At 39.6% G+C, this 25,183-nt stretch overlaps 1 protein-coding gene across 3 annotated transcripts in view; it reads left to right on the forward strand.

The window, feature by feature from the left end:
- ACSBG1 (acyl-CoA synthetase bubblegum family member 1) overlaps window positions 1-25,025 on the forward strand; it is a 35,080-nt gene extending 10,055 nt beyond the window's left edge. For 2 of the 3 annotated variants that reach the window (XM_058033825.1, XM_058033827.1), the window contains 12 exons: window positions 7,377-7,594; window positions 8,132-8,220; window positions 9,046-9,166; window positions 10,947-11,027; window positions 13,468-13,617; window positions 15,982-16,158; window positions 16,638-16,819; window positions 17,431-17,664; window positions 18,209-18,426; window positions 20,194-20,333; window positions 21,335-21,581; window positions 22,661-25,025. In XM_058033825.1, the coding sequence (XP_057889808.1) occupies window positions 7,377-7,594; window positions 8,132-8,220; window positions 9,046-9,166; window positions 10,947-11,027; window positions 13,468-13,617; window positions 15,982-16,158; window positions 16,638-16,819; window positions 17,431-17,664; window positions 18,209-18,426; window positions 20,194-20,333; window positions 21,335-21,581; window positions 22,661-22,737 (1,934 nt within the window). In that variant the 3' untranslated portion in view covers window positions 22,738-25,025. The remainder of the gene's footprint in view (window positions 1-7,376; window positions 7,595-8,131; window positions 8,221-9,045; window positions 9,167-10,946; window positions 11,028-13,467; window positions 13,618-15,981; window positions 16,159-16,637; window positions 16,820-17,430; window positions 17,665-18,208; window positions 18,427-20,193; window positions 20,334-21,334; window positions 21,582-22,660) is intronic. The other variant, XM_058033826.1, reaches the window with a different exon arrangement.
- Window positions 25,026-25,183: the final 158 nt, after the last annotated feature.

The raw sequence follows: 25,183 nt of genomic DNA on the forward strand, positions 1-25,183 counted from the left end.
AAGTAAGCTGGGCTGTAAAGCAGAGCTCCAGCGGGAATGCACATGTCACTCAGCCACTCCTGCAGGGCTGACCACAGCCTCTGCCTCAAAGGTGAGGAGAACAGCTAAGGATAGAGGCCATTCCAGCTGTTCCATCATAATTTTCCTGCAAACACAGGTCCCACCTTATCCATTTTAATTAAGCAGTTCCCTTATTGGTGTTTAGATATGTTTCTAGTTGATGAATCAGGAGCTTACAATTTGTTAGACTTTGTCTTTCTTCTATTTGACCTTGGGAATTTGTGGCTCTACTTGTTATCCATTTAAATGGGAAGCAGGCTTTAACATGGAAACATCATACTGCTATACAGATGCTGAGTGGTGAGGTGAGGACTGAATTTCAAAAACTCCTCCCAAAAGATCTTTCATGAGAAGGAAGTTCAGTGACTGGTTGCAGGAGTTCTACATTATATGTAAAGAGAAAAGGAGGAGATTCTGATATCTTCTAGTTGTTCAGAACTGACTTCCTCATTTTATCATTGATACATTCTGCAACCTCAGGAGTAAATTTATCTAATAAGGACCACAGGTTGTTCTATAATTTTTCCCCATTCCTTTCTACCAATGTATAGAAGCTCATTCCTGTGGAAGCAGGATTTGGGGGTTTTCTAATGCATATGTGAATCCAGAGTACCTTTAATGTTGGCAGCACGCATTACATTGACTTAAAACCAGTGTGAAGTTAGAAGAGAGCTCATCCATGCTGGTTTTATACTGATGGAATCAGCAAAATAATTTATGTCAGAAAAGAGCACTGGAGGGCAACTAGGACATCTTTTTGCTCATAGGAAGCCTTGTGGCTTTGTTCAGCTGAGTTTTGAAAACCTCCAGGGAAATTGTACAGCTTCTCAGTACCTCTTCTTAGGCTGAGTCACCTACACTGTGAAATTCTTGATCCAGCAAGAATTCTCCTTGCTGCCGCTCATGTCAATTGCCTCTTGTCCTTCTGCTGTGTGCCTCTGAGAAAAATCTGTTTTCCTCATAGTACCTGCTTCAGTCTTTGACAAACTGCAGGTAGATTCATTTTTTATCTTCTCCAGACTGGAGAAACACAGTTCCTGCAGGGATTCTTGTACGTGGTGTGCTCCAGACCCCTGAGTGCCCTGGTATCACTTTTTTGGCTTGTGCCAGTTTGCTTGTCAGGATCTCTCTCTTGCACACTGTCTCAGGGGCAGCCTTAGGGGCACTGAGTAGGGGGAAATAATCCCTTTCCTTGGTCTGCTGGCTTAATCTTGCCAGTGCAGCCAGGGGTGTAGTCAGCCTTCATCTCCATCGGGGCACGCATCTGACTCACAGCCAACCTGTTCAGCAGAGCCATGGGGGTTTTCCTGCTGAGCCAGCTGGCATCCAGCCCATGCTGTGCCATGGGGCTGTCCTTCCCAGAGTGCAAGACCTGGCTTCACCCTTTTCAAGCTTTCAGGTTGTGTCAGCCCATTCTTCCAGTATGCTGATGTCCATCCAGATGGCCTCCCTGCCTTTTGTCCTGTCCATCACTTCCTCAAGTTTGCTCACTGAAGCTGGTGAGGGTGCATTCTGTTGTCCAGGACAAGAGAGCCATCATTGTACAGTGTATTTCTCACAAGTAACCCCTGAAGAATGTCACTTGGAATTGACTGCTAACAAGACTTAGAATTGCTGACCACTGTTCCTAAAGACTACTTGTCCAGTCAATATTTTATATACCTGTTCCTCCAATTGCAGCTGGTTCAAACCTTCCAAGGATGCTGAGCTAGGCAGAAGTTGTCAAAGACTTTGTTAAAGGTAGAGTAAGCAATGTGCTGCTGCTCTCACCTTCAGAGCTAGTCAACTCATCTTGGAAGGCAGGTGGGTTATATTTTCTGGACCAAGTTAAGGGTGGCCATTCTAGCTGGTTTCAGTCACCATTTTATAGCTCAAAATGATTTCTAGGAAAGTTTGTTCTATAGCATTTCCATGGACTGAGGTAAGGCTGATTGACCCTTAGTTTTCTGCATCCTCTTTCTTCTGCTTTTGAAGACAGGTGTGGCATTTACCTTTTTCCTTGTGATGGGGACCTTACCAGATTGCTGTGCTTTCTCAAAGATGACAGAGAGCAACCTTGGGATGGCTTTGACCTGGGTTCTCAGTGTCCACTCTGAAGGAACCCATCTGATCCCATCAACTCTTGTATGCGTGCAGTTTGTGTAAGTGGTCCCTACTTTGATGTTCTGCTGCTGTAGGTAGAACAGCTCACCTTCCAGTAGGATTGGAAGCTCAGGAAGCCTGACCTTGAGGTGAAGAAGGCACTGAGAGCATCAGCCCTTTGCATGTCTTGTGTCAGTGAGTTGCCCACAGTATCACTGGTTCTCCCTCTGGTTGCCACTGTACCTGTAAATGCCCTTCTTGTGACTTTTCACATTACTCACCAATTTCAGTTCTGAGTTTTGACTTTCCATTCCTGCATGCCTGGGCAATGTTTCTGTAGTGATGTTTCCTCCTGATTACACCCTCCACACGCTTTCATTTTGGTGCACCGTAATCACTTTTAGAGGCGTCAGTATTGTTATGAAGCTTGTTTTGCACTTGTCCTGGTGCACCACTCCCTCCACGTCAGCTCGTGGAGGCATTCTTTGGAGGATATCTCATTTCTCTGGTCCACAATGTAGGGGTTTACTGATGTGAGGAGGAGAATGTTTTATTGTAATTAATAATTGTTCCCTTTTCCTGCAGTGGAAAAAGTAGTAGTTTCCATTAATTGAAATATTTTTGTGTGTTTTGGTTAATTTAAAAATATTTCCTCTATTTGTCGTTTCTGTTAGAGAGGGTAAAATTATTTGTTTATTGTGGAAAACGGGTAATATAACAGAAAACCCTTTTCTTCCCCCAGCTGTGGCAAGACAAGCCACAGGAACACACAACCACACACAGTTTGTGTGTTTTATTAGAAGAATCACACTGTGTTTGGGCTGGCTGAGACTTTCAGGTTCTCTTGAAATTCCAAAGTTCTGTACCTTTGTTTAATCTGTTTATTGGCACAAGGAGAACTTTGACACAAATGCCAAGCTTGCAGACTCTAAACAGTGTTTATTCAGCTCCAGCTCTTACTAAAATGAAGTTAATCTCTCAGGGTCATAGACATCTTGAAGAAAAGTGAAAAGTAGTGGGTGAGAGGAGGAATGGTGTATTTCTGTTTTCAGCAGAATGTGATGGCGTCATAGCTGTGGAATCTTGGATGGTGACTGACAGGAATGCCTCCAGCAGAGAGCTGAATTCCTTCTCTTGTCATTAGGGCAGAGTGATGTTTTGCAGCACCTGGCATATAATCAAGACCCTGTTTTGTGAGTTAGTTCTGATTAATTTTCAGGCAGAAGTTAAATTACTGGTTTACTTCTTGCTTGGCAGGGCATATCTGTGGAATATCACTTGGAGTTGCTCAGATCATGCAGCAGGGCCATTCCACAATCAGGCTGTTTGTCTGTCTGAAAGGTGACCTTGGATCTTTTGCATTTTATATGACTCTCAGAGCTGTTCTTCCATAAACACCTGAATTCATTTACATTCTCAAATCTTTTCTGGCAGTCACCAGAATACTTGCAGGTCAGGTAGTGAACAGAGAGAAGGTTTCACTAATGATATTAGCTTTAAGCTGTAGGATTAGTGTATTTCTCTTGATTCCTCTTGATCCTTCATATATCCCAGAGGTCCAGCAGTTTCAGTCAGACTGATTATACACGGGAAAAAAAAAAAAATTATTTGTTTGTCTGTTTGAAGTAATTTTTCATATCTGGGCTTGTACCATGTCAGAACTTCCCATTTTACATGGTGGAAGGAAGAAACTGGCTGTTAAAAACCACAAAATGTGTAACGTGTTCTATGTTGTGTGTAATTTCAAACTTGGTGTAAAATATTTGAATAACAAAGGTACTTTGTACACAGTATTCACATGTAAACAGTTCATAAGTTTGGGATTGTATTGTAAAAGATCAGTTGAAAACTGCAAGTGTGTCTTCTAAGGGGGTCTTAACTACTTTTCCTCCTGTTAAGTTTCTTGTTGAAAATGTACACTTTAGTTCCCATCTTGGTGGGAAAACTGCCCATCTGAAATCCCAGGTATTTAGATCAGCTTTTCTTAGAACAGTTCCCAAGAGAGGTTGCAGTACAGTGATCCTGTTATAACTAATGAATGAGACTACCCTGAGCCATTCCTTCAGCAGGGAAGGCAGTGAAACACAGAAAATGAAGTCTGATCATGGAGTTTTTGGCCTTGGAGGAGAATGACATAGGGAAAAAAATGTCCTTCCAGAGCCTCAAACAGTGACAGTCCATATTTTATCACCTGAATAAAATCTCTGTTCTTATCTGCCAATATAGCCTTCTTTAAGCAGAAATCTTCTTGCACCATCTCTGACCTTCAGGATTCATATGAAGGACATGAGCCAAGGTCACAAAGTAGTGAATGAAAAAGCATTTTGTGTATGAAGTATAATGCAGGTAGCAGGAGTTAGTGGAAGAAAGAAGAAAGGAACAACTACTCTTTGCTTGCATACACAAAACTTTCAGTGGCATCAAGTGCTTTGAGCTGCAGTGCTGGGTTTTTTCCTGTCACTCTGTGAAGCTACAATTGTATAAGGTACCAGTGCTAAGAGTGTATATTGAGGGGTTTTATTCTGATCTCCACTTGGTTTCAGGAGATACTGAGTTGATTTCCAGCCTAGAATTGCAGCTTAACTTTCAGATGCTGAGGCAGAACACCTGTTTTGCTTCTCCCAACATTTATAATTGATGCATTTAGTATTTAGCCAGGCATTCCTTACCAGGCACTTTCTATGAAGAATGAGCCCTCTGCTCAAAATCCCTGTGCAAACTGACAGAGGAATATATTGTTCATGTTCTGGGATTTTCTACTAACTCTGGGGACAGACAAATTAGATTTTTAGAATTATTTGGCTTATTGAGATTTCAGAACTGTTTTGAGGTTTAAGTTCTACCTGCAAATACATGCAAAAGCAAACACTGAATGGGCATTCGGGTTTGTATTTGTTTGCACTGTATCTTGAGTATTATTAAGGTGATGCACAGAGTCTCTGAAAGTGATTCTGTTCCTTGTCTTTGATATGAATCAAAGATGCCTTTTTAACAGTAGAAAAACCTGCATAATGAAAACAAAAGGAAACCCAGTTTTCAAGTACATTTTTTGGTTTCTATGTATAGGTATTTCAGGGATTTGATTGGTTTTCATTGTTCTCTGGGAACAGTGCTGTTATTTGCTCACATGTGAAGTGAAAAGACACTATTAATGCAACTTCTCTAATGTTATTGTAGTAATGTTGCTAATATTTTCTGTTTCCTTCAAGAGAGGAACATCTTTATTCAGGAACGTTTTTAATATATGGAACAGAAAGTTGTATTTTAGATCTGTATGCTATGATTTTGTTTTGAACAGAGCAGTCACCTATTTGTGTTCAAGCACACCTGCAATCCCTGATACCTTGATACCTTTGTTTTGGAAACCAGAACATCTATATATATAATTTTTCATCTGGGCTTTGGTGTGTCACTGCATCCAATAAACATTTGGATTAACAATTCTCTTACAGGTCTTACCTCTCATCCTTTTCACACCTGCTTTGGGGTTAAGTGCAGAAACAGCTGCTTTGCCTTCTCAACTCATAAAATATTTATTGGGTGCTACTGCTTACACTTTGATAAAGTCTGTCTATTACCTAAACTCCTTCACAGCTATTTGTTTCTAAAGGGTCTGGATTTATGATGCCCTTTCTCCAGTGACCTAAGCACAACTCCACCCCTATGTTTTGAAAATCATTATGTGCCATTGACACATGAGAAAATGAAGGTGCATGGAGATGAAGCAGCTTAATTTGTACTTATTGTTGTCATTAGCACCTTCTGTTTGTCAGGAGAAGAATGCAAATCTGCCAGCCAGGAGCAGGAATGGAATGAAATGTTTGTGAGTTTACAGTAGTTTGCTCTTGGTGCAGGGTGCGAGTGTGTTCTAAAGCACTGGTGTGGATCCAGCTGTGGCTGATGTGTTTCTGTATTGCCACAAGTGCTCAGAGAGGCAGTTCCCAGACCTCTGAAGCACCTAGAATAGCATTGGAGAGGGGTTGTGATGCATGTTGTACTTTTGAACACTCCAAAACTGCTCTTTTTCAGCCACTGAGGTAGCAGGAACAGCAGAGATACTAACTGAGCTTGCTTTGCAGATTTTGCTTTCCATAGGCACAGTGAAATACAATTATGCTTATTAACTTGTATTACGAATTACAAAAAGAACTGTTTTCTGTTACTCTTAATTCTTATAAACCCAAGCACTTTGGTCTGAAATTTTTTTCACCAGCTCACTGTAGAATATATCCATTTTTATGCCTGTGCTAAAAAGATTGCTTTGTTTATGAAAGTACGTCTAAGGAAAAAAAATTCTTAAAAATGTTCTTGTACTGTTTATTCATAAGTATGGGAACTGTTTGATGGAGGAGTCGTGGGAGGATTTGTGCTTTCCATGTGAGAATTCACCTGAATTTTGCCAGCTTATAACCCCTAGATCCTCTAAGGAGTGTATTCATACTCAGCCTCTTGCAGGGTTTGCAAGAGCCAAGGACAGTCTTTGAGGCAGACATTTCTTGTGAGTGCCAGGGACTGTCCCAGCCCTTGGCACCAGTGGTGAGAGCCAAGTGACATTTGTTGGTGCTCTGCATCTTTGTCCTGTCAAAGAAGGGGAGAAAAAAAACACAGGGAGAAAAAAGTGGATGGTATAAAGACAGGGTGAGGAAGACAAGAACAGAAGATAAAAAATGGAACCATGGAAGCAGGGCAAGACAGGAGTGAGTGGAATGGACACATTGGAACATGGGACAAATGACCAAGGGAGAAAATGTGGGAAATAGTGAGGAGCAGGAACAGGATGAGGGAGAAGAGCTGGAGGGGCAGGAGGGAGGGAAGAGGTAGAACACACAAAAGGAGCTTGGATACTGAACAGGGGCGGAGGTTTTGTATCTTTTGGATCTCTTCAGCCTTCTGATTCACCAGCTGCTCCATTGGCACAAGGGGGAGTGCAGAACTGAGCACAGGCAAACAGATTCAGCTGGATCTGGGGGTGTACCTGAAACACACATCATCAACATAATTCTGTATGGCACTTTCAATCAAGATGCAGAATGAAGTACAAGAAATAAAGATTTCTCTTTCTACTTGGTATATTTGATAATGAGAAAATTGGAAAACCCTTCTCTCAAGAGCTGGGAAGTGCCAGAGTTGTGCTTAGTCCTGGGGTCTTTATTCAATCCTCTTGTTTTCTGGTACACAGTCACATGGTATTTTTCAATTGCAGATGACCTTGACAATGGTGCTTTACCTTCCAGAGTCTCTGTGGACTTCTTTTGCTGATGGCAGAGTCAGACTGAGAATAGATAACTCATGCCCACAGACTCCCATAACAGTTCATCAGATGTTCAAGGAGAGCCTGGAAAAATATGGATCCCTTAATGCTTTGGCCAGCAAAAAGAATGGAAAATGGGAGAAAATAACTTTTTCAGAATATTACTGCCTCTCTAGGAAAGCAGCCAAGAGCTTCTTGAAGGTAGGTGCAGGAAACAAAACCAATGCCTTTAATCCTTCTGTCTCCTTTAAAAATGCAAAAAACAATTAATAAAAAAACCCAATCCCAAACTCCACAATATATAAGAAAGTTTTTGCATTACTTGAAGATCAGTATTCAATATTCTTTATTGAAATTATAATGATGAAAATGACTTTTGGTCAGAGGTAACACTGCTGTCAGGGAGCCTTGACTGCAAGTGAGGAGATAAAGACTATCTTTAAAACATTCTAAATATAGGGTAATATCAGTACTCATTATGCTCTTGTTCATATTGAAATATTCTGGGTCTTGAGACTTTCTGGGCAGCAGAGTTCATGCAGACAGGAGAAGGCAGTGGAAAATTCACATCCTGTTAATTGCTTATAAATGCCAGATTTGCTATGGATACCAAAACATGCCTTCACATGCCTTGTCAGTACTGTGATAATAAATCAAAAGTGTTCATGGTTCATAGTTGTGTGTATGTTTCTCTCCAGTGGGCCTATATTATATAATCTCCTGTATATTATTTTTAAGCTTGGTCTTGAACGATTCCATAGCGTAGCAATCCTTGGATTTAATTCTCCAGAATGGTTCATCTCAGCTGTTGGAGCTGTTTTTGCTGGGTAAGATTTTTTGGGGGGAGTTAATTTTTGAGGGGGATTTGGGGATTTCTATTTTGCTGGTCTGGGAATGTATCAAGTCAGTATTTTGTATCATATCTTGGAAGTTGTGTTGCTACTGATTGACACTTTCAGCAACTTGCTGGAGCCTTACATCCCAAATAGTTCAGACACTCATAAATGGATCCTGTTTGCCATGGGCTTAAGCATGACAGTCACACAGAAGGTGTTGTACAGGATCTTATCAATGGAAGGTGTGGGAAATAGATGAGAAACCCAGTTTTATATTAATGATAATTATACAATATTAATGATATCTACAGTAAGATATATTCAAACAGATGAAGTAACATATGAATATTAACTACCCTGATTTAATCTGTTCTGATACCTGTTAATTTGAATTTTACTTCTTAAGCTGTTCTGTACCAATGAAATCCAAATTGGTATCTGTGCACAGCTTGAACAAAGAGGACATAAGTGAGGATTTTTTTACCACTTCCTGAGCTAACTCCTGTGTAACCTTAAGTGAGTTAAAACACTGAGTCCCAGCATCTTCTGCTGAATTGTTTACTAATTACTTTTTGCAATGAGCATAAATCAGAGATTCGTGTATGTCTGAATATGTGAAACAAACATTAGAGCTGTCCTGCTGTTTGCTTCCACATCTTCATACCCCTTCAGGTTTTATCTGATCTTTGATTATTATTCTCTTTTGATACAATGTGCATGTGTATGTGTGTGTATGCATATAAATGTATGTTCTTATACATATATATTTATATTTACATAAATCTATATTTATATATATATATATTTTTAATGCAGAGGAATTGTCACAGGGATATATACAACCAATTCTCCAGAGGCCTGTCACTACATTGCCCATGACAGCAAAACTGATATCATGGTTGTGGAAAATCAGAAACAGCTGGACAAGATAATGCAGGTACAAGGTGGCTGAATGATTACTGAAAAGCCACAATTTTTCATTTCTCAATGCTGTGTTGGTCCCAAATACCATGTACACTCTCTGTATCATGAAACCTTTCTTTGTGAAGTGTGTGTTGCTACTCAGAGATCTGGTATCTGGTGTCAGAGCTCGTGGGTGGCTCTGACCCTCTGCAGTGTCTGTGGCTCCAGCAGAGAACTCACTGGATGGTTCACTGCAGGTTTACCTGGAAAAACCCATTGATCCCATATTTTTACTGTCACCACCTGATTCTCTTTGGAAAAACACAGTCAACCTGAATGGAAGAGATTATGCTGATGCGGGTTTGTAAAGGTCTGTCGTTTAAATATTAAGAATGTCAGTGTTCAGGATTTTCTCTTTCCAAGGTATCATCTTCTCCTGCTTGTAATATCAGCCACTTGAGTTTACTGCACTTTGTTTAACATGAGACAGAGCTTAGTGAGAAAGCAGGATCCTCCTTAAGTGAACAGTCTCAACTTTGACAGAACTCTTGGGCAGCTGGGCCTGCCTTTCAGCAGCAGTGCCAGACAGAAAGACCAATCTGATTGCAAGGAGACTTGGGAGAGGAGCACAGGAAGCTCTTGAGAAGGGTTTGTCTGTCTGTCAGATGTTGAGGGAAGCCTGTGGATTGATCAAACTTGCACCAAATGCCACCGTTTGCTGAAGCAGGAGGGCCCTCCATGATGGAGCTTTCTGCTAAGACTACATACCTACAAGAGAGAAAATATGCAGGTTTTTTTTCAAATGTATTTAATATAAGTTGTTCATTAATTACCTTGTATTTTGTAGTTGTGTTTTATATGCAATATGGAGGAAGAGAGATTTTTGTAAGTATTCTATAAAAATACACAGTCAGATAAGCCTTCTTGCAGTGTCATTGATACAATACCAGGCTATGCTGTTGTGAACTTTGGGAGAGGAATCCAAATGGAACAACTCAAGGGATTTGGTTCATACACATTATATAGAAAAAGAGAGCTCTGGCCAGCACTGGTTTATCCAGCAGAGGGTTTTTTTGAAACTTTTTTTCTGGAACCCAAGACTGAAAGAAGAACATCTCAACTGCTATCTTTCTAATAATATGTACATACTGGCTATCATCAAGCCACTGCTTTTGTATTGGCAACATTCAGTTCAAAATGTGATTTATTGAAAGGTGTCTATGAGGCATGGGGGCTCACAGAATTCAGTGAAATCAATGCTTCCAGTCCATGTAAAGCACATAAAGAGCTGCTGAAAGCAGCAGCCACTGCTGGCTGCCTGTAAGCCTGCAGCTTTATATTTTTATTTATCCTTACAATGTGCATACAGCTTCCTTTGATTTTTTTTTTTTTCCTTAAGGAAGTAGAACTTTTTTTTAGCACATGAACATCACTTTTTGCTGTGGGACTTTATTGGTAATCACATGCTTGGGTCAGCTTCTAGCTTGGCCTGCACTGTTCCTTTTTGTTCCCTTTTCTGCATTATGAGAAAGAGTGCTGAGGAGCTATTTCTGGTCTATTTTTCATTTTTTAAACCTTTTGACTGGAACTAGATTTCCTGAAGCAGATGTGTAGTCTGTGTAGACTAGGTAGTTCCCTTCCTCCCACCTCTAGTTGAGCTGGTTGGTGATGAGTTTAGGGGAGAATATTTGGAGGTGAAGGGAAATGGGAGGTTTTTGTGCTGTCAACCCATTACAGTTTTGGTAACATTAGAGTGGATAAAAGCCCACACAAGATATGAGTAATAAATGACTTTGTTTTAAAAAATGCAACAGATCTGGAATCGGTTGCCCCACTTGAAGGCCGTGGTGCTTTATAAGGACTCCATTGCAGAGAGACGCCCAAATTTGTACACGGTGAGTGAAACTAGAACAGAGGCACAACCAAATAATGCATGGGGTTACACCCATGTGTTACAGTTAATACCTGGCTGTTATTTATTTGATACATTTTTACTGTGATTATCTGCTGTTTAGAAGGCATTGCTGTGCTGCAGCAAAAACATTCAAAAGCTTTATCTGCTTTTTCTGTTCAATTTACCTTTGATACTTCACATTTAAGAAAAGCTCTACCTTACTTTACTGTCTGTCTTGTGTCTTCCTAATTTTTAACTTGACTGAGTTATTAAAACACCTGTAGGTTTTAGGTGGGAATGTGTACTCTCAAATGGTTAAAAAAAAAGTTGCCCCCTGGTGCCTGTGAATTCAGTAATTTTTTTAAAAATCCAGTGTTTTAACTGGACTACAGATCAGATTTTAGGCTGAAAAACTTCAGCTGTTGAAAAAATATATTGAAGAGAAATATAATGTATTCAGTATATAAAAATATAATGAACAGTGAACAGCATAGAAATATTTTAAAATACTTGCAGTTTTGATAATCAAATAAGAAAAAAGTTTTCTGTGCTTTTTTTAATGTCATGCATATAACTTAATAATAAACTGTTATTGTTCCAATACTATCCATACTGATATAGAGCATGCCTTGCGTCTTGTACAATAAAAATGTTAATACAAAGATGATCTTACTATTTAAAAAGACTTAGTGCTAGCATTTAATTCTTGAACAACTTGCACTTACTGAAATCTAAATGTTTGAGAATTGCTGTATTTTTAAACACCGGTTCAGTGTTCAGGTGTCATGTTGGACATTTTCTCAGAAGAGCAGGGCAGCTGTGAGTGTCTGACAGGTGCCAGAGTTTATGGCATCTAAAGGAAAGATGAGAGCTCAGATCAGCAGAGGCAGAGTGATTGTTGCTGAGGCGTGATGCAGAGCAAACCCCCAGCCCACGCGGTGTTTGATGACAGGGATTTGTGCCGTGTGATGAGCGGTGGCAGGGGCAGAGCTGGCTGAGCAGTGAGTGTTTCCAGAAGGCAAATGCAGAGTCAGGAGTGTGCTGTGACTGTTTCTGTACCTTCCACACATGCTGGAATGCCAACACCATCTGTTGCAGGTGCTGCTCAGTAAACAAAGCCTGTGCAACAGATTCTCAGTGATCAGTGCATTCCACTGTGAGAATACAGTATGCTCAGGAGAGCAGGAAAAACTGCTCAGTGACATACAAACAATTACGTCCTTCACACCACCAGGCTTTCCAGGAGCTTGTGAAATTGATGCAGCCACATTCTGTGGGGAAGCAATAGAATGTGACAAATCCCTGACTTGCTACAGAGCTGTGCAGTGCCTCTCTTTTCAGAGATGTGGTTTGTTGGAAGGAAGTATAAAACTGATGAATAATTCTTGGGACAGCCTTGCCACCCAAGAAAAGGCAGTTAAGGTGCCACAGATGCTGACTATTGTAATCTTAGTAGCCCAGGGCAATGCCAGATGTCTGAAAGAAGAAATTAACTACCCTCAAGCAGAGGCTCTCCTTTTTTACCTCTGTTTTCTCATCATCCCCATTACTGCTTTGTGGTCCTAGATATAGCTCCAAGAAATTGCTGAAAAATGATTGCATTTAAATTGCATTTAACTATTACACTTCTGTAGCACAGTATGAATCACATGATTGCCATGGGAAACTGACCATTTGGTTATCAATTTTCTTTAAAAATTCTGTGATACTCTAGTTTCCAATTAGCATTGCACGCAATGTTACACTCAACAGCACATTGGGGTGTGCCACAGAAGTATTGGGGAGCAACCCATATAATACAGAGGAGCAGGTTCAGGATTCTTCTAGGCCAATTTGTGTGGTACAAAAGTCCAGTGTCATAAAAGTTTTATCTTACTCTTAGAATGAGTCGAATTTGAATGGAAGTTGTGACCAGCATCATCATGTGCTGTTTCCTATAAAAGAGCACATAATTTGGGCAAACATCTAGATCATGATGCTTTTGCAAAGAAGCTTTTGTTCAATTGTTTTATATTTATATTTATGTAGTTTACAATGAGTGATAGATGGGCTGTCACAAGTGTTCTCTTAGAAATGATGCATCCAGATTCCTTTAAATAATACTCAAAATCATTCTTATAGTGTGAGAATGTAATGGAGTTTTAGCCTCTGTGACTTATCCATAGTATCCACGTTGGAGGAGTAACAGTATTACTATTCCTTCTTAGACATTAAAAGATTCATGACAGCACAATAGTCTGTTTGTAATTCACACATTAAGCTCTAAGACAGACTCACCATATTTCTTCCATAGCCAAGGTCTGGGGAAACTTGCCTTGGACATGTGTGCACAACAAGGCACTGAAATGTTCTAACATTTTTGAGACAGGAAAGATGCAGTAGTACCGTGTCAGTTTGTAGGAAGTCATTTGGTATCCTGTATTTTCTGTTCCGTGTTCTAGATGGAAGAGTTTCTGGAGCTGGGAGGTGATGTCTCTGACAGTACTTTGGATGACATTATTAACTCCCAAAAGCCCAATCAGTGCTGTGTTCTGATCTACACCTCCGGAACAACGGGGAAGCCAAAAGGAGCCATGCTGAGCCATGACAACGTGGGTACTTTAGGCTCCTGTAGCAGAGGAACAGCAAAGTGTGGGGATATTTATTCCTGTGGTTTGAGATGCCTGGTACATCCTAGAGCCCTGAAATGCTTTTGCTTTTACAGCGTGGATAGGGCACTGCCAAGCAAAGGGCAGTCAGCTGTTTCTGGTAAAGTACAAACAAGGTAAAGAAAGAAACTCCATTCCAACAGCCCTTCACAAAGTTGAACAGTTCTTTATGAATATGAAGTTTTTATTCACTGTATTTCTTGTAAGATCTAATGCATGAATTCATAAATATAGTTCACAGATTGCCATAAAGTCTCTCAAGTGAATGTCATAGGTCACCATGAAATGAGCAAATCATACACATCAGCCAGCTACTATCAAAACAGCCTGGTGGACTGCTTTTGCAGATTTTATTAAAACTGGGGATGGATGTGTGAATTTATTACTTTGGTGATTTTTGTCCTGGACTTGTGTGCAGGTTTCTATGTCTGTCACTGGAGGATAATACAGCTTCAGTGCTCAGTGCTGGTGCTGACAGTAACCCTACCTGTGTTGTTGCAAACAGAAAATTTCCAGTTATAGACAAAAGCAAAGTTGTTTGCTAAAAGGACTTTCCACAGAGGTTTGCTTGGAAAGATACGTGTTTGGTGTCTGAGCAGGAGTGGAAGGTGGTAGGAAGCCTTTCTGAATACATAAAGAATCTGTGCAAAGGGATGGTCTAAGTTGAGGCCTCACCCCTTAAAGCAGAAATTGTTGCAGACATGCACAATGTGGAAACAGCAATTCACCCAAATGTAGCCAGTTAGTGCACTAGTACCTGGAAGCAGAACATAATGAACTTGGGACACAAAAAGACTGATTTGATGTTACAAATCTATGCTCTTTTATATCAAAGGAGTCTGGTGTCATTTCCATGCCAGCTGCCAAACTATTCTTGGCTGCTGATCACAAACAGGCTATTTTTATGTTGACAAACAGTGGAAGGCATGCCATGCCTGTAGCTTTGCTGCTGCCTTCTTTAGTCAGAGATGTTTGCCACCGTTCATGTGCAAAAGCAGTGCTGAATCAGTCCTGCATGACCCTCACAGATCTGCTGTGAGTGTGCCTGGGTACTGTGAAGCTTGAAGTAGAAGCAATGAAAACAGACACATCTTAAAGACATCCTGTTCTTCCTACTGTGTGAGTCTCCCATAGCTGCTTGTCCAGTGCTGCCACCTAAACTTGGATGGCCTGGCCTGGCAGCACACTGCTCCTTAAAACCCTCTCTTGAGAATCTCTATTTCCTTAGGCCAAGCCTACATTTGTACCTTCTAATTTTTTACAAAGGAATGTGCTATGATAACAGGAATATATGTTGTTTATGTCTGTGCTCTGCCATCTTGAATGTTCTCATTTCTGTATCCTGCACTACCCAGTTTAGATTACAGACTTGTCTGAGAAAGAGCTGTTTCTTTTTGTTGCTTGGCATTTTCTCGTTTGCTTTTTTGGTTTTTTTTGGGGGTGTTGTTTATTTTGGTTGTTATTTTTGTGCACATATATCTTCTCCATTGTCTCTCACACCGTCACATATATTTGTCTTCCATATCCTATGTTCTGATGATGAAGATATGCATATTTAGCATCCTTGAACTGCATCTTCTGAGATAAAGTGGGAAATAGGAGGAAGGGGGGGGAAACATCATCCAGCTTCACTAAGTCAAGCAACACAACTTCAAAACTGTTCATGTATGTGCTGCCTCTCATGAGAGGGGTGGGTGTGTATGTGTCACTTGGGAACCACTGCAGTGAAAATCCCAGAGGCTTCCAGAGGAATAGAGTACAGCTGCTCTCTTCCTCCTGAGTGCTTAGCCAGGGCATGATCAGTACCAGGCAATGATCTTGTGGCTGATTCTGAATTGTCCTTTGAGCTCACTGATCACTGAGTATTTATTGTTCCTTTTCTAACTTGCAGATACAGCACTGGTGGAAGGTGCCAGTTTAATAGAAAACCTGCAAAGATGGAGAGGTGGAAAGGGACAGGTCAATTTGTTTCTCCTCCATCCAGCCCATGGCTGCCTGGCTGAATGTGTCACTAGGGCATGGGGAGCTGCTAGTGTTCACAGCCCAGTCAGGCAGCACAAATGCTGTGTTTACTTATGTTATCTGCTCTCTGTATTGCTGCAAAGGTAATCTGGCTTTTGGCAGTGTCCCCAGGGAACTGACAGACTGGTGTGTGGTCAATACTGCAATGTCTTTCTGTGAGCACAGATTTTTCAGTTTCATTAGCATAGCAAGAGGATAACAAGTTCGTGTTAAGAGGAAGAAAGGAGAAAAACCCAAACCAAAATCCTGACCATACCTGATGTGTTGTATTATTTATTTAAACAGATAACTTGGACATCAGCCCATTGCAGCAAAGCAGGAGGTATGCAACCTGCAGAGGTCCAGCAGGAGTCTATAGTCAGTTATCTCCCACTCAGCCACATAGCTGCACAGATCTATGACCTGTGGACTGGAATCAAATGGGGAGAGCAAGTTTACTTTGCTGAGCCAGATGCTCTAAAGGTACCTTGTCTTACATTACATCTAATTTAGATTGCACTTCTTTCTCTTAGAAAACATCCCAAGGAGAGAATATGATATTTGAAAAGTTGTAGAGGATAAAGATTGAGAGTCCATTATTGTAAAAGTTATGAAACAATAAAGCTTATTGTATTTGTGACCCAGTGCTCTAGATTCTAATTAAAATATATAGTTCATATTCATCAGGTTCTTTTAAGGCAAAAGAAGTATAAGCAGTTTTTGGAGAAAAGGGATGCTGGAGGAACTCACCATGTGTGGTTTTCTCCTTGTGTATGTACCTCCCCCAGTGTGTCAGAAACATATCAGTGCATATGGGTGACTGAAGGGAGCTCAGCCAGCCCTTTTTTATGTTCTACATATTTAGTGATGTTCTACAAAATGAAACATTCAGGTTTTACTTCACCAAAACTCCTTCTCTGTGCTGTGTGCCTTTTGTTGAAATTATTTCATTATTATAACAGGGCAGCTTGATCAATACACTAAAAGAAGTGCAGCCAACATCTCACATGGGAGTTCCCCGAGTATGGGAGAAAATCATGGAGAAGTTAAAGGATGCTTCTGCTCAGTCAGGATTTCTGAAGAAGAAAATGCTTTCCTGGGCTATGTCACTTAGCTTGGAGAGGAACCTGAATGGCTCAAACAGGTGTGTAGTACAATGAGTGAGATTTCCAGCAACCTGAAAGTAGCAATTTGCTTGTTATAAACCATGAAGCCTCAGTGAGACTCTTTGTATAAGTGGGTAAAGTCTGGCTTGGCAACACAGCAAATATGGTGCAGGGGGGAGGGTGTAGTTATCAATTGTTATTGATATGAATTGTTTTACAATGAAGTGGGGGAAATTTCTTATGCAGAATGGTATTCCAAAATATCATTCCATGATATTCCTTTGCTCGTCTTATCATTCAGTTTCTCAGATAGATCTTGCAAATTTCAGATTTCAATGGTGTAGGTTGTCAGAGACACATTTAACTGATGAAAAAACACGTATACAAGAGCTCTGTTGTATAAAATACGTTTTTACAGATTCTTTATGTATTTGTTGAATTCAGATACCTAAAGAGTTGGAGGTAGGAAAGCTCCAAAGGTAGGAGAAACACCAAATAAATGAAAGGAGGATGAATGTGTCACTTTACTTATGTTCCAACTTCTGTCAACACCCAAAATCAAATGACAAATACATGTCCAAACAAAATCTATGCCTGATTGTGTTTTGAAAACTTCCTAGGTTCTCTGACTTGTGTATTTTGTACTCAGCAGTGATCTAAAGCAGCTCTGGACAAGATTAGCAGACTACTTAGTGCTTGCAAAAATCCGCAGTGCACTGGGGCTCTCCTCCTGTCAGAAGCACTTTTCTGGTGCTGCTCCTCTCAATACAGAAACACTGTATTTCTTCTTGGGTCTGAACATCACCCTGTATGAGGCCTATGGGATGAGTGAGACCACAGGCCCACATTGCCTGTCTGGGCCTTACATTTACAGGCAGCACAGGTAATTTTGCTTTTATTATTTTCTTTTTAAATATTATCTGTTTCATTTTATCTATGAAAAAATATTTATTAAGGTCAGCAAAGATACTGCAGCTTATTTTATTTTCCAAGGGCATTGCCACTCTGTTGTGACTTTGGGAGTCAGAATAATTTCCAGGTGAGAATTTGAGCAGGTTGACTCCATAGCACAGTGCCAGGAGCACTGAAACTGAGTTGCAGCATTATAGCCAAACACAGTGACTACATCTGACATAAACCCTAGCCCTTGCCCAAGGGAGAAATGCAAGACCTCAAAACCAAAAGTGCTTTTATGCCTGCAGATACAGGGGGGAAAAGCAGCAAGCACAGGCCAAGACAGACTGCCAGAAAGTGCTCAGACACCCTGACAAATCTGCCCTAATGAAGGAGTATTCCCTGGCTGTTGGACAGTTACAGCATGGTGATAATTGCAGTCACAGATACTTTGGCAGTTTCAGGCCAGCTTATCAGTATTATGTTTGATGTTTCTGTGATCCTTGTGGGGTTTTTCTGCTCTTCTCTGGTAGCTGTGGTAAACCAGCACCTGGATGCAGAGTGAAACTGGTGGACAAAGATTCAGAAGGCAATGGAGAAATCTGTTTCTGGGGAAGGACTGTTTTCATGGGTTATTTAAATATGGAAGACAGAACAAAAGAAGCCTTTGATGAGGAGGGGTGGCTGCATTCTGGAGATTTAGGAAAGCTAGACAAGGATGGCTTTCTCTATGTCACTGGAAGAATTAAAGGTAATAGGCAAAATCTTGCTCTCTGTTTATGGTAAATGTTCAGCACTATTCAGTTGTAGTCCATCTCATGAAGTGTCTTTCCTCTAATACCAGCAGCACTGCCCTAACAGGAAGGTAAAATAAACTTTCCTATGAGAAAACCACAATGTGCTCTGTGTTCAGGGAAGGTTCCCTCTAGTCTGTAGTAGGTGGAGATGATTCAGTTCCTACAACCAGGCTTTTCATCTCCCACTCCTTTACTCAATATTAATTCCAATTAGCAAGATAAACTACTAACACAGTTTTAATGTGTTGTGTTTGATTTGAATGATATCATTAAGCTGTCCAGTCTCCCTCTGAATCTTGCCAGTGTCTTAATTGCACATTAGAATGTTTAGGGGGAAGGAGAGGCACCCTCTGCTACAGAGAAATTGGTGCTGTAGGTCAGAGGTTGGTTCCTCTGGGGTCTTAGGTTAAGTGTTTGCAGAGACCAGAGCTGAAGCTGGAGAGCAGAAGGGAAAGCTCCAGCTGAAGCCATGCACTGAGGTGTTACTACAGGGTTACTACAGACACTGGCTGAAGGCTCATGAGACTGGGACTAGTCACTGCTGACTTGGAGGCTTTCTCCATAACACCTATTCAGACAGTGGGATGGGTCACAGGCAAGATGTAACTGAGGAGGATTTAAGAATTGAGTAAATATCATCTCAGAACTTCAGATGAACCACTAGGGAGATAAAACAGTTGAGTGAATTTGTCACAGGTGCCATCATGTCCTGCTAGGAATCAGGACTGAAGTTGGTAGCATTAATAGCCTGCACCAAATGCAGCTGTCTTGATTTTAACTTTTCTTGTCTGACTAATTTTCCTTTAGCACAGCAGTCACAACCCCTTGTCTCAATTCATAACATTTGTGTTTCTCTTATATCTGTCTGGATTGCTGAACTAATAGCAGTTACTCTAAATGACAGGATAGGTAGACAATCTGAGATAAAATAACTGTATGTCCAGTTTCATTGAAGTTTTAAATCCAAGTCCAAATAAGGACAATAAAAAACTAAGGGCCAGAGAGATTGGTAGAGGATCTGAGACAAAGACAAGGCTATTACAAAAGGAGGGTGGAATGAAAGGAAAAATTAGACTTATAAAAGTGTGTCTCTGTTATTTGTTGAAGCATGTTCTGAACTGCTGCAAAAACAATTATTTGAGCACAATTGGAAGTCACCAATATAACAAAAGCAAAGAATTGCTATTTACTTAGAGAATACTCAAGTTTGTAATAATTTCATGGAATATATATATTACACTTTAGAACAAATGTTGCTTTTATCAAACCTTCCTCCAGTAGTAACTTATTTTTGTCTGACCCCTCTTGGTGGATTCAAGAATTGGTTTTAATCATGATAACAATGAACTTGCTTTTTGGCAAGTTATTAGCAATAATAGAATAGTGGGTGAATCTTATGCTAATTTGGAAGAGATGATCTCTCAAAGAAAAATTCCAGTTATGTAACAGTCCCTTGAGAATAAGCTGTTACTGGATAATGTAAAAAATATCTGGAGCAAATATACTGAGGGACAGCTGAGAACTTTAGCACACATTTGAAAAATAGTAGCATTTTTGTTTTGAAGCTAATTAATAGGATTTGTGGTATTTGAAGAATATTGTCTTGGAAAAAAGATCTCGTATTTTTTATGTCAGAATAAGAAGAGCAGGTTGAGCCAGACATCAGCCTGATCTCTGGAATTTATTTGAATGCAACTAATAGCCTTTCTTTTTTTACCTAGATTTAATTATTACAGCTGGAGGTGAAAACGTGCCTCCAATTCCAATTGAAGATGCTGTTAAAAAAGAACTTCCAATTGTTAGTAATGCTATGGTGATTGGAGATAAGAAGAAGTTTTTGTCTATGTTCCTGACCCTAAAGGTAAACCAGTTTTAATGTTGCCTTCAGTGAAGTTATACACCTGCACCTAACAAAAGAATAATAATTTTGAACCATTTGTTAAAAGACCTAAAATTAGATAGGAAGATATTAGCAGGGGGAAAAAATATGTATCAACTACAGACAAATCCTGCTGGGTGTAAACCTAGGGTTACCTGCTCTGCTAAACATCCACATATTTACTGCTGTTTCCCCTACATGTACAATAAGAGCTATTTTCTATTTAAATGCAAATTTTTATATAAGAAATGCTGGAAGATTGAAAAGCCTTTGTAACAGAACACAACAATAGTTTTTATGCTTACACATGAGCAAAACCAAGAAATGTTTCTGTTACGGGCAAACTCAGAAACCTTCCAACAGAAACATTTCTCTACAATTTGTTATTTTTATAGCACAAGAATGATGACCATGGAACAAAATAATTAATAGCCTTGCTGTGGTATAAGCTTCAATAGAGAAATTACTGTTCTCCTGAAACATTTGCACTTCAGTTCTGTGAACATACCTAGTGAATGCCATTTAGGTGTTTTGAAGTTGTTTACCTCTATGACTGATACTCTCTATCTTCAGGTACAATAGAAATACTAATTTAAGAAGTCTAGGAACACTTCTATCTCAAGCTGTTTACATTACACCATAATAATTCCATTGAACATGAGCTAAATGTTTCCCTGCAACAATGGAGTCATTTGGAAAATATGGCAGAAATTCAAGGTCAGAGATGGACTCTGTGGCCTAATTCATTCCCACGTTTTAAGTCTGTTCATGACATCTGCATATAAGCCGAAAATATTTACATTTGGTAGCCAAGTGGAAAGTAAAGCCCTTTATGATCTGTAGGTGTTTCTGCTTTTTAAGGCTTACAGAATGTTTGGGTGTTTATCCTGAGCCTTCTTCCCAAGGGGGAGGGCCTGGTAGGAGATTCTGTTAATGCCTTTTAAGAGTGAATGTTTAATGATTCACTTCATTTGGTATTTTAGAGTGTGCTGGACCCAGATACATCTGATCCTACTGACATTCTCACAGAGCAAGCCAGAGACTTCTGCCAGAGGAGTGGCAGTAAAGCCACCAAAGTGTCCGAGATTGTAGCCACAAGAGACGAGGCGATCTACAGAGCCATCCAGGAGGGAATCGACAGAGTCAACAGCACTGCTACCAACAGGGTTCACTGCATTCAGAAATGGATCGTCCTGCCAAGAGATTTTTCCATTTCTGGGGGAGAACTAGGTAAGACTTACTGTTTTATCTTGAGGTACACAAAGTTAGGAGGCTGCTAATCTAAGAATATTCAGTACAGGAGGAAAAAATGGTTACGCAGTGTGTGGTAACAAATACAAAAATTGGAGTTTTTGTTGCGCACACATTTATGAATCTATGCTCATTTGCATGTAGAGCTCTTAAATGTCTGATTGTTTTGGGTAATTAAACAATTTTGGTAAATTCCATGTGCATTAAAGTATTAATAACTTCCTGTAACAATAGTGAAAGTGATGCCTGGAATGGCTACCTAGAACAGAGGCTGGACAGAGTTAAAAGAGAAAGGATAGGTTTTTATTGAAAGGCCCTCACAAGGTACACCTTGTGAAGGCCTTTCAATAAAAGTGCAGGAGTGTCACAGAGTGTCACACCCAAGATGGACAACCATCACATGTTGATTGGACAGATCTAAGTTTGGTCTATTTGCATATTGGAGGTTAATGTCCAGTTACAGCTTCAGACAGTGGAATCTCATTCCCCTAGTTTGCCCCCCCCACCCCCTTCACTGTAGTTTACATTTTTTGGGGCCTGTGAAAATAAGGTAACCTTGGGTTTCAGGCCTAGAGAGAAACTTTTTTTTCTGAATAAAGTGGGGGAACAGTAGCTGACAGGCTATGGAGTTTGAGAGCTATACACTAAAGCAGTCCTAATCTGGAAAACATAAAAGCTAAAACTTAAGGCATCATAAGTTTCTCTTTAAAAGAAAACAAAAAAAAGCAGCAAGATAGTGGAAGCCTGATAATGGAGCCCAAAGCATATTACCAGGCTCTTTGAATAAACTGGGAATCATTTAAAAGCTTCTAAAAATGTATTTTTAGCAAAAAAATAGTAGCCAGTTACCACTTTATCTGCAGCTCCCTTTAAGTCCTCATGCTTATGTGGAGGCCACCTCACATTTCACACTTACTTCTCACTTTTAGCATTTATCTGTGCTGAGAGGGGAGCGTGTTCTTCCCAACAGGCTCTTCAATAAAATACTCAGGCACTGAAGCACAAACTGAGTAGGAATTTTTGTTCCTATTTCTGGAATTGATTCTCCCTCTTTTAAGGTCCCACAATGAAGCTGAAGCGTCTTGCTGTGCTCGAGAAATACCGAAATGAAGTAGACTCCTTCTATAAAGAATAAAAAGTGTTTCCTCCAAGCATTAAGAAAGATCTGTGAACAAAAGGAAGTATTTTCTCATCAAAAGTATTAACAAAGATTTATGCTTTAAGTTTGTAGTCTGTTGAACCAAACCACTAGAAAGCTGCTGATTTAATTGTTCCTGATACTCACCTGATCATTTGTCCTCTTTTTACAGAAGCATTTTTCTGCAGTGTGTCCATTCTCCAATACTGCTTTTACTTTATGACCTTAATGACTAAAACATCTTTCTGTTGTATAAAGCAGATATGACTAACTCTTCTAGATTGAAACATAACAAGTTTTTATATAGTCTTCCATTTTTCTTTTTTTTTTCTTTTGTTCCACAGGATGTTTCCTGCAGCTCATGATATATTTTGCTAGATAGCAGTACTGCTTAATGAAACTGTCATACCACTCTAGTGATAATTATTAAAAAAAAAATTAAAAAATCAAAAGGGCTGGGATTTTTTTCCCTTCCCAGAGAACACTTTCTTGTTCACTAACATATTTCAGAACCTGAAGACATTCTTGTTTCTGTAATGCCTAGAATTCAGACTTCTGTGAACATAGCAGTTCGCTTCTTAAGTCCATGTTGGAATAAGTATTGCTATTTCTCATAAAAAGAAATAATCAGAAGTAGGGCAATAGTTTCCTAAGACTGAAAGGCACAAAGGAATAACTACAGGAGCTCTCACATTAAAATGCTATTACAGAAACTTCTTTAAAATTGTTTACAGTGCTATTCTTTGAGCAGTGTTTGTCAAATGTGTAGCTGCATGTTTCAGTATTCACATTGCACTAATTCTGACAAATGTGGGCTACATTTCTTCTTACCCATAAGCAAAATAAATCCTATTATGAGAGGGGAATGCTTGGCACGAAGTTCTCTAAAGGGTGTGCTGAAAGTGATCTCTGGCAGACAGCTCTAGTAGCTCACACAGGCAGGGCAGACCACAGCCCGTTATTGAGACAAAGAAATGATGCAGAACAGGATAAGGTTTCCATAAAAGTTCCATTACCAACCTCACACATCTTACAGATCTAAGATTTGTTGCAAGTACCAATAATCAACTCAATATATAAGACAAAACAGCACCCTAGGATTATAAAAACAAAGCGAGCAATAGGACTTTGAAAAGTTTATTCTTCCCCATCTTGTGCGCAATGGTAATTCAGAATTTCTTTAACAATATTAATCTGAAGGAAACAAGGAAGCAGCAGCTGGGAAAACACAGAAAGAAATGTTGCCCTATTCACAAAAAGCTGAGTGTGGGAGGAATAAATCTCCTCCAGCATGTTGTTAGACTGTATAAAAAAGCTGGGATGTTACTCCTAAATTGTTTTACTTCTGAAACAACCAGCCGTAAACAGTCATACTAGATATTACTGCACTTAGTTACTTTCTATTAATAAAATGAAGCTGTAAGAAGCCTGCTTCTGGCAGGAGGGGTAATCCTGTGCTATACTAACAAGTATGAAAATACATATTTACTTGTCAGGTGCAGGAATGGAAGCAATACCTTGATAGTTACAGATCAGAATGACTCAAGTGACAATCTGCATCTGATGGGGAGGGGAAGGGAGGGCAATGAGTTGCTTTTGCACCCATTAAGCTTAGTAAGCAAGGAAAAAATAGATTCAGATCCCCTTGAATAGGGATGAAATGTATTTCTGGAACATAGGCACCAGAGCCAAACCGCTGATCTGTCTTAATCCATTTAGGACTTGTCTCTTACATTCAGAGTTTCTAGAATAAAATTACTGGTCAATACAGCACGACACACTGAACAGACTGTGCAGAAACTACAACACAAAAAGCATTCTAGCCGAAGTCATGAAATATTTAGTGTAAATTTGCAAAGTTAATACTTTCCTCTCACAATATATGGTGGAAGTAATTTTGTACTGTTTGCTTTCATTAGAACTCTACTGTAAAGTGTGTTTCAGAGAGGAAAACTTGTAAGAATTATTTTGGTATATAGATTTGAAAAATAACTTCAGCATTAATTTTCACCCCTTGGTAATGGTTGTAAATTTGTTTAAAATACAGAAATAGATTAAGTCTCTAGAATTTAGTATTTCTTAATTCATGCCTTTTGTGGGCAGGGCTGTATTTCATTAGTCACCAGAGTATTAAAGTGGTTTTCTTGTTGCTTCTAACACAAAATTGCTATTTTAAGTTATTTCATACCCGTTTCTGTGCATGAAGATCATCTTGTGCTACTCTTAAGCTGAAAACCTATGTTTTTAATTTCAACAAGATCAATAAAGTAGGTTTTAAACATTAAGGTGCATTTATATTTCACTAATCTGTCACTGGTTTGTTTGCATAATTTTTCTATGTGGAAAGTAAAACTCTCTAATTGAAATATTAGACAGTTACAGTGCCAATAAAGGAATTCACTTACATAAAAATGTTCACCAGATAGAAAAAAATAAATAAAAC

The sequence above is a fragment of the Melospiza georgiana genome, chromosome 13 (assembly GCF_028018845.1).
Source record: "Melospiza georgiana isolate bMelGeo1 chromosome 13, bMelGeo1.pri, whole genome shotgun sequence".
NCBI classification, from domain to species: Eukaryota; Metazoa; Chordata; class Aves; order Passeriformes; family Passerellidae; genus Melospiza; species Melospiza georgiana.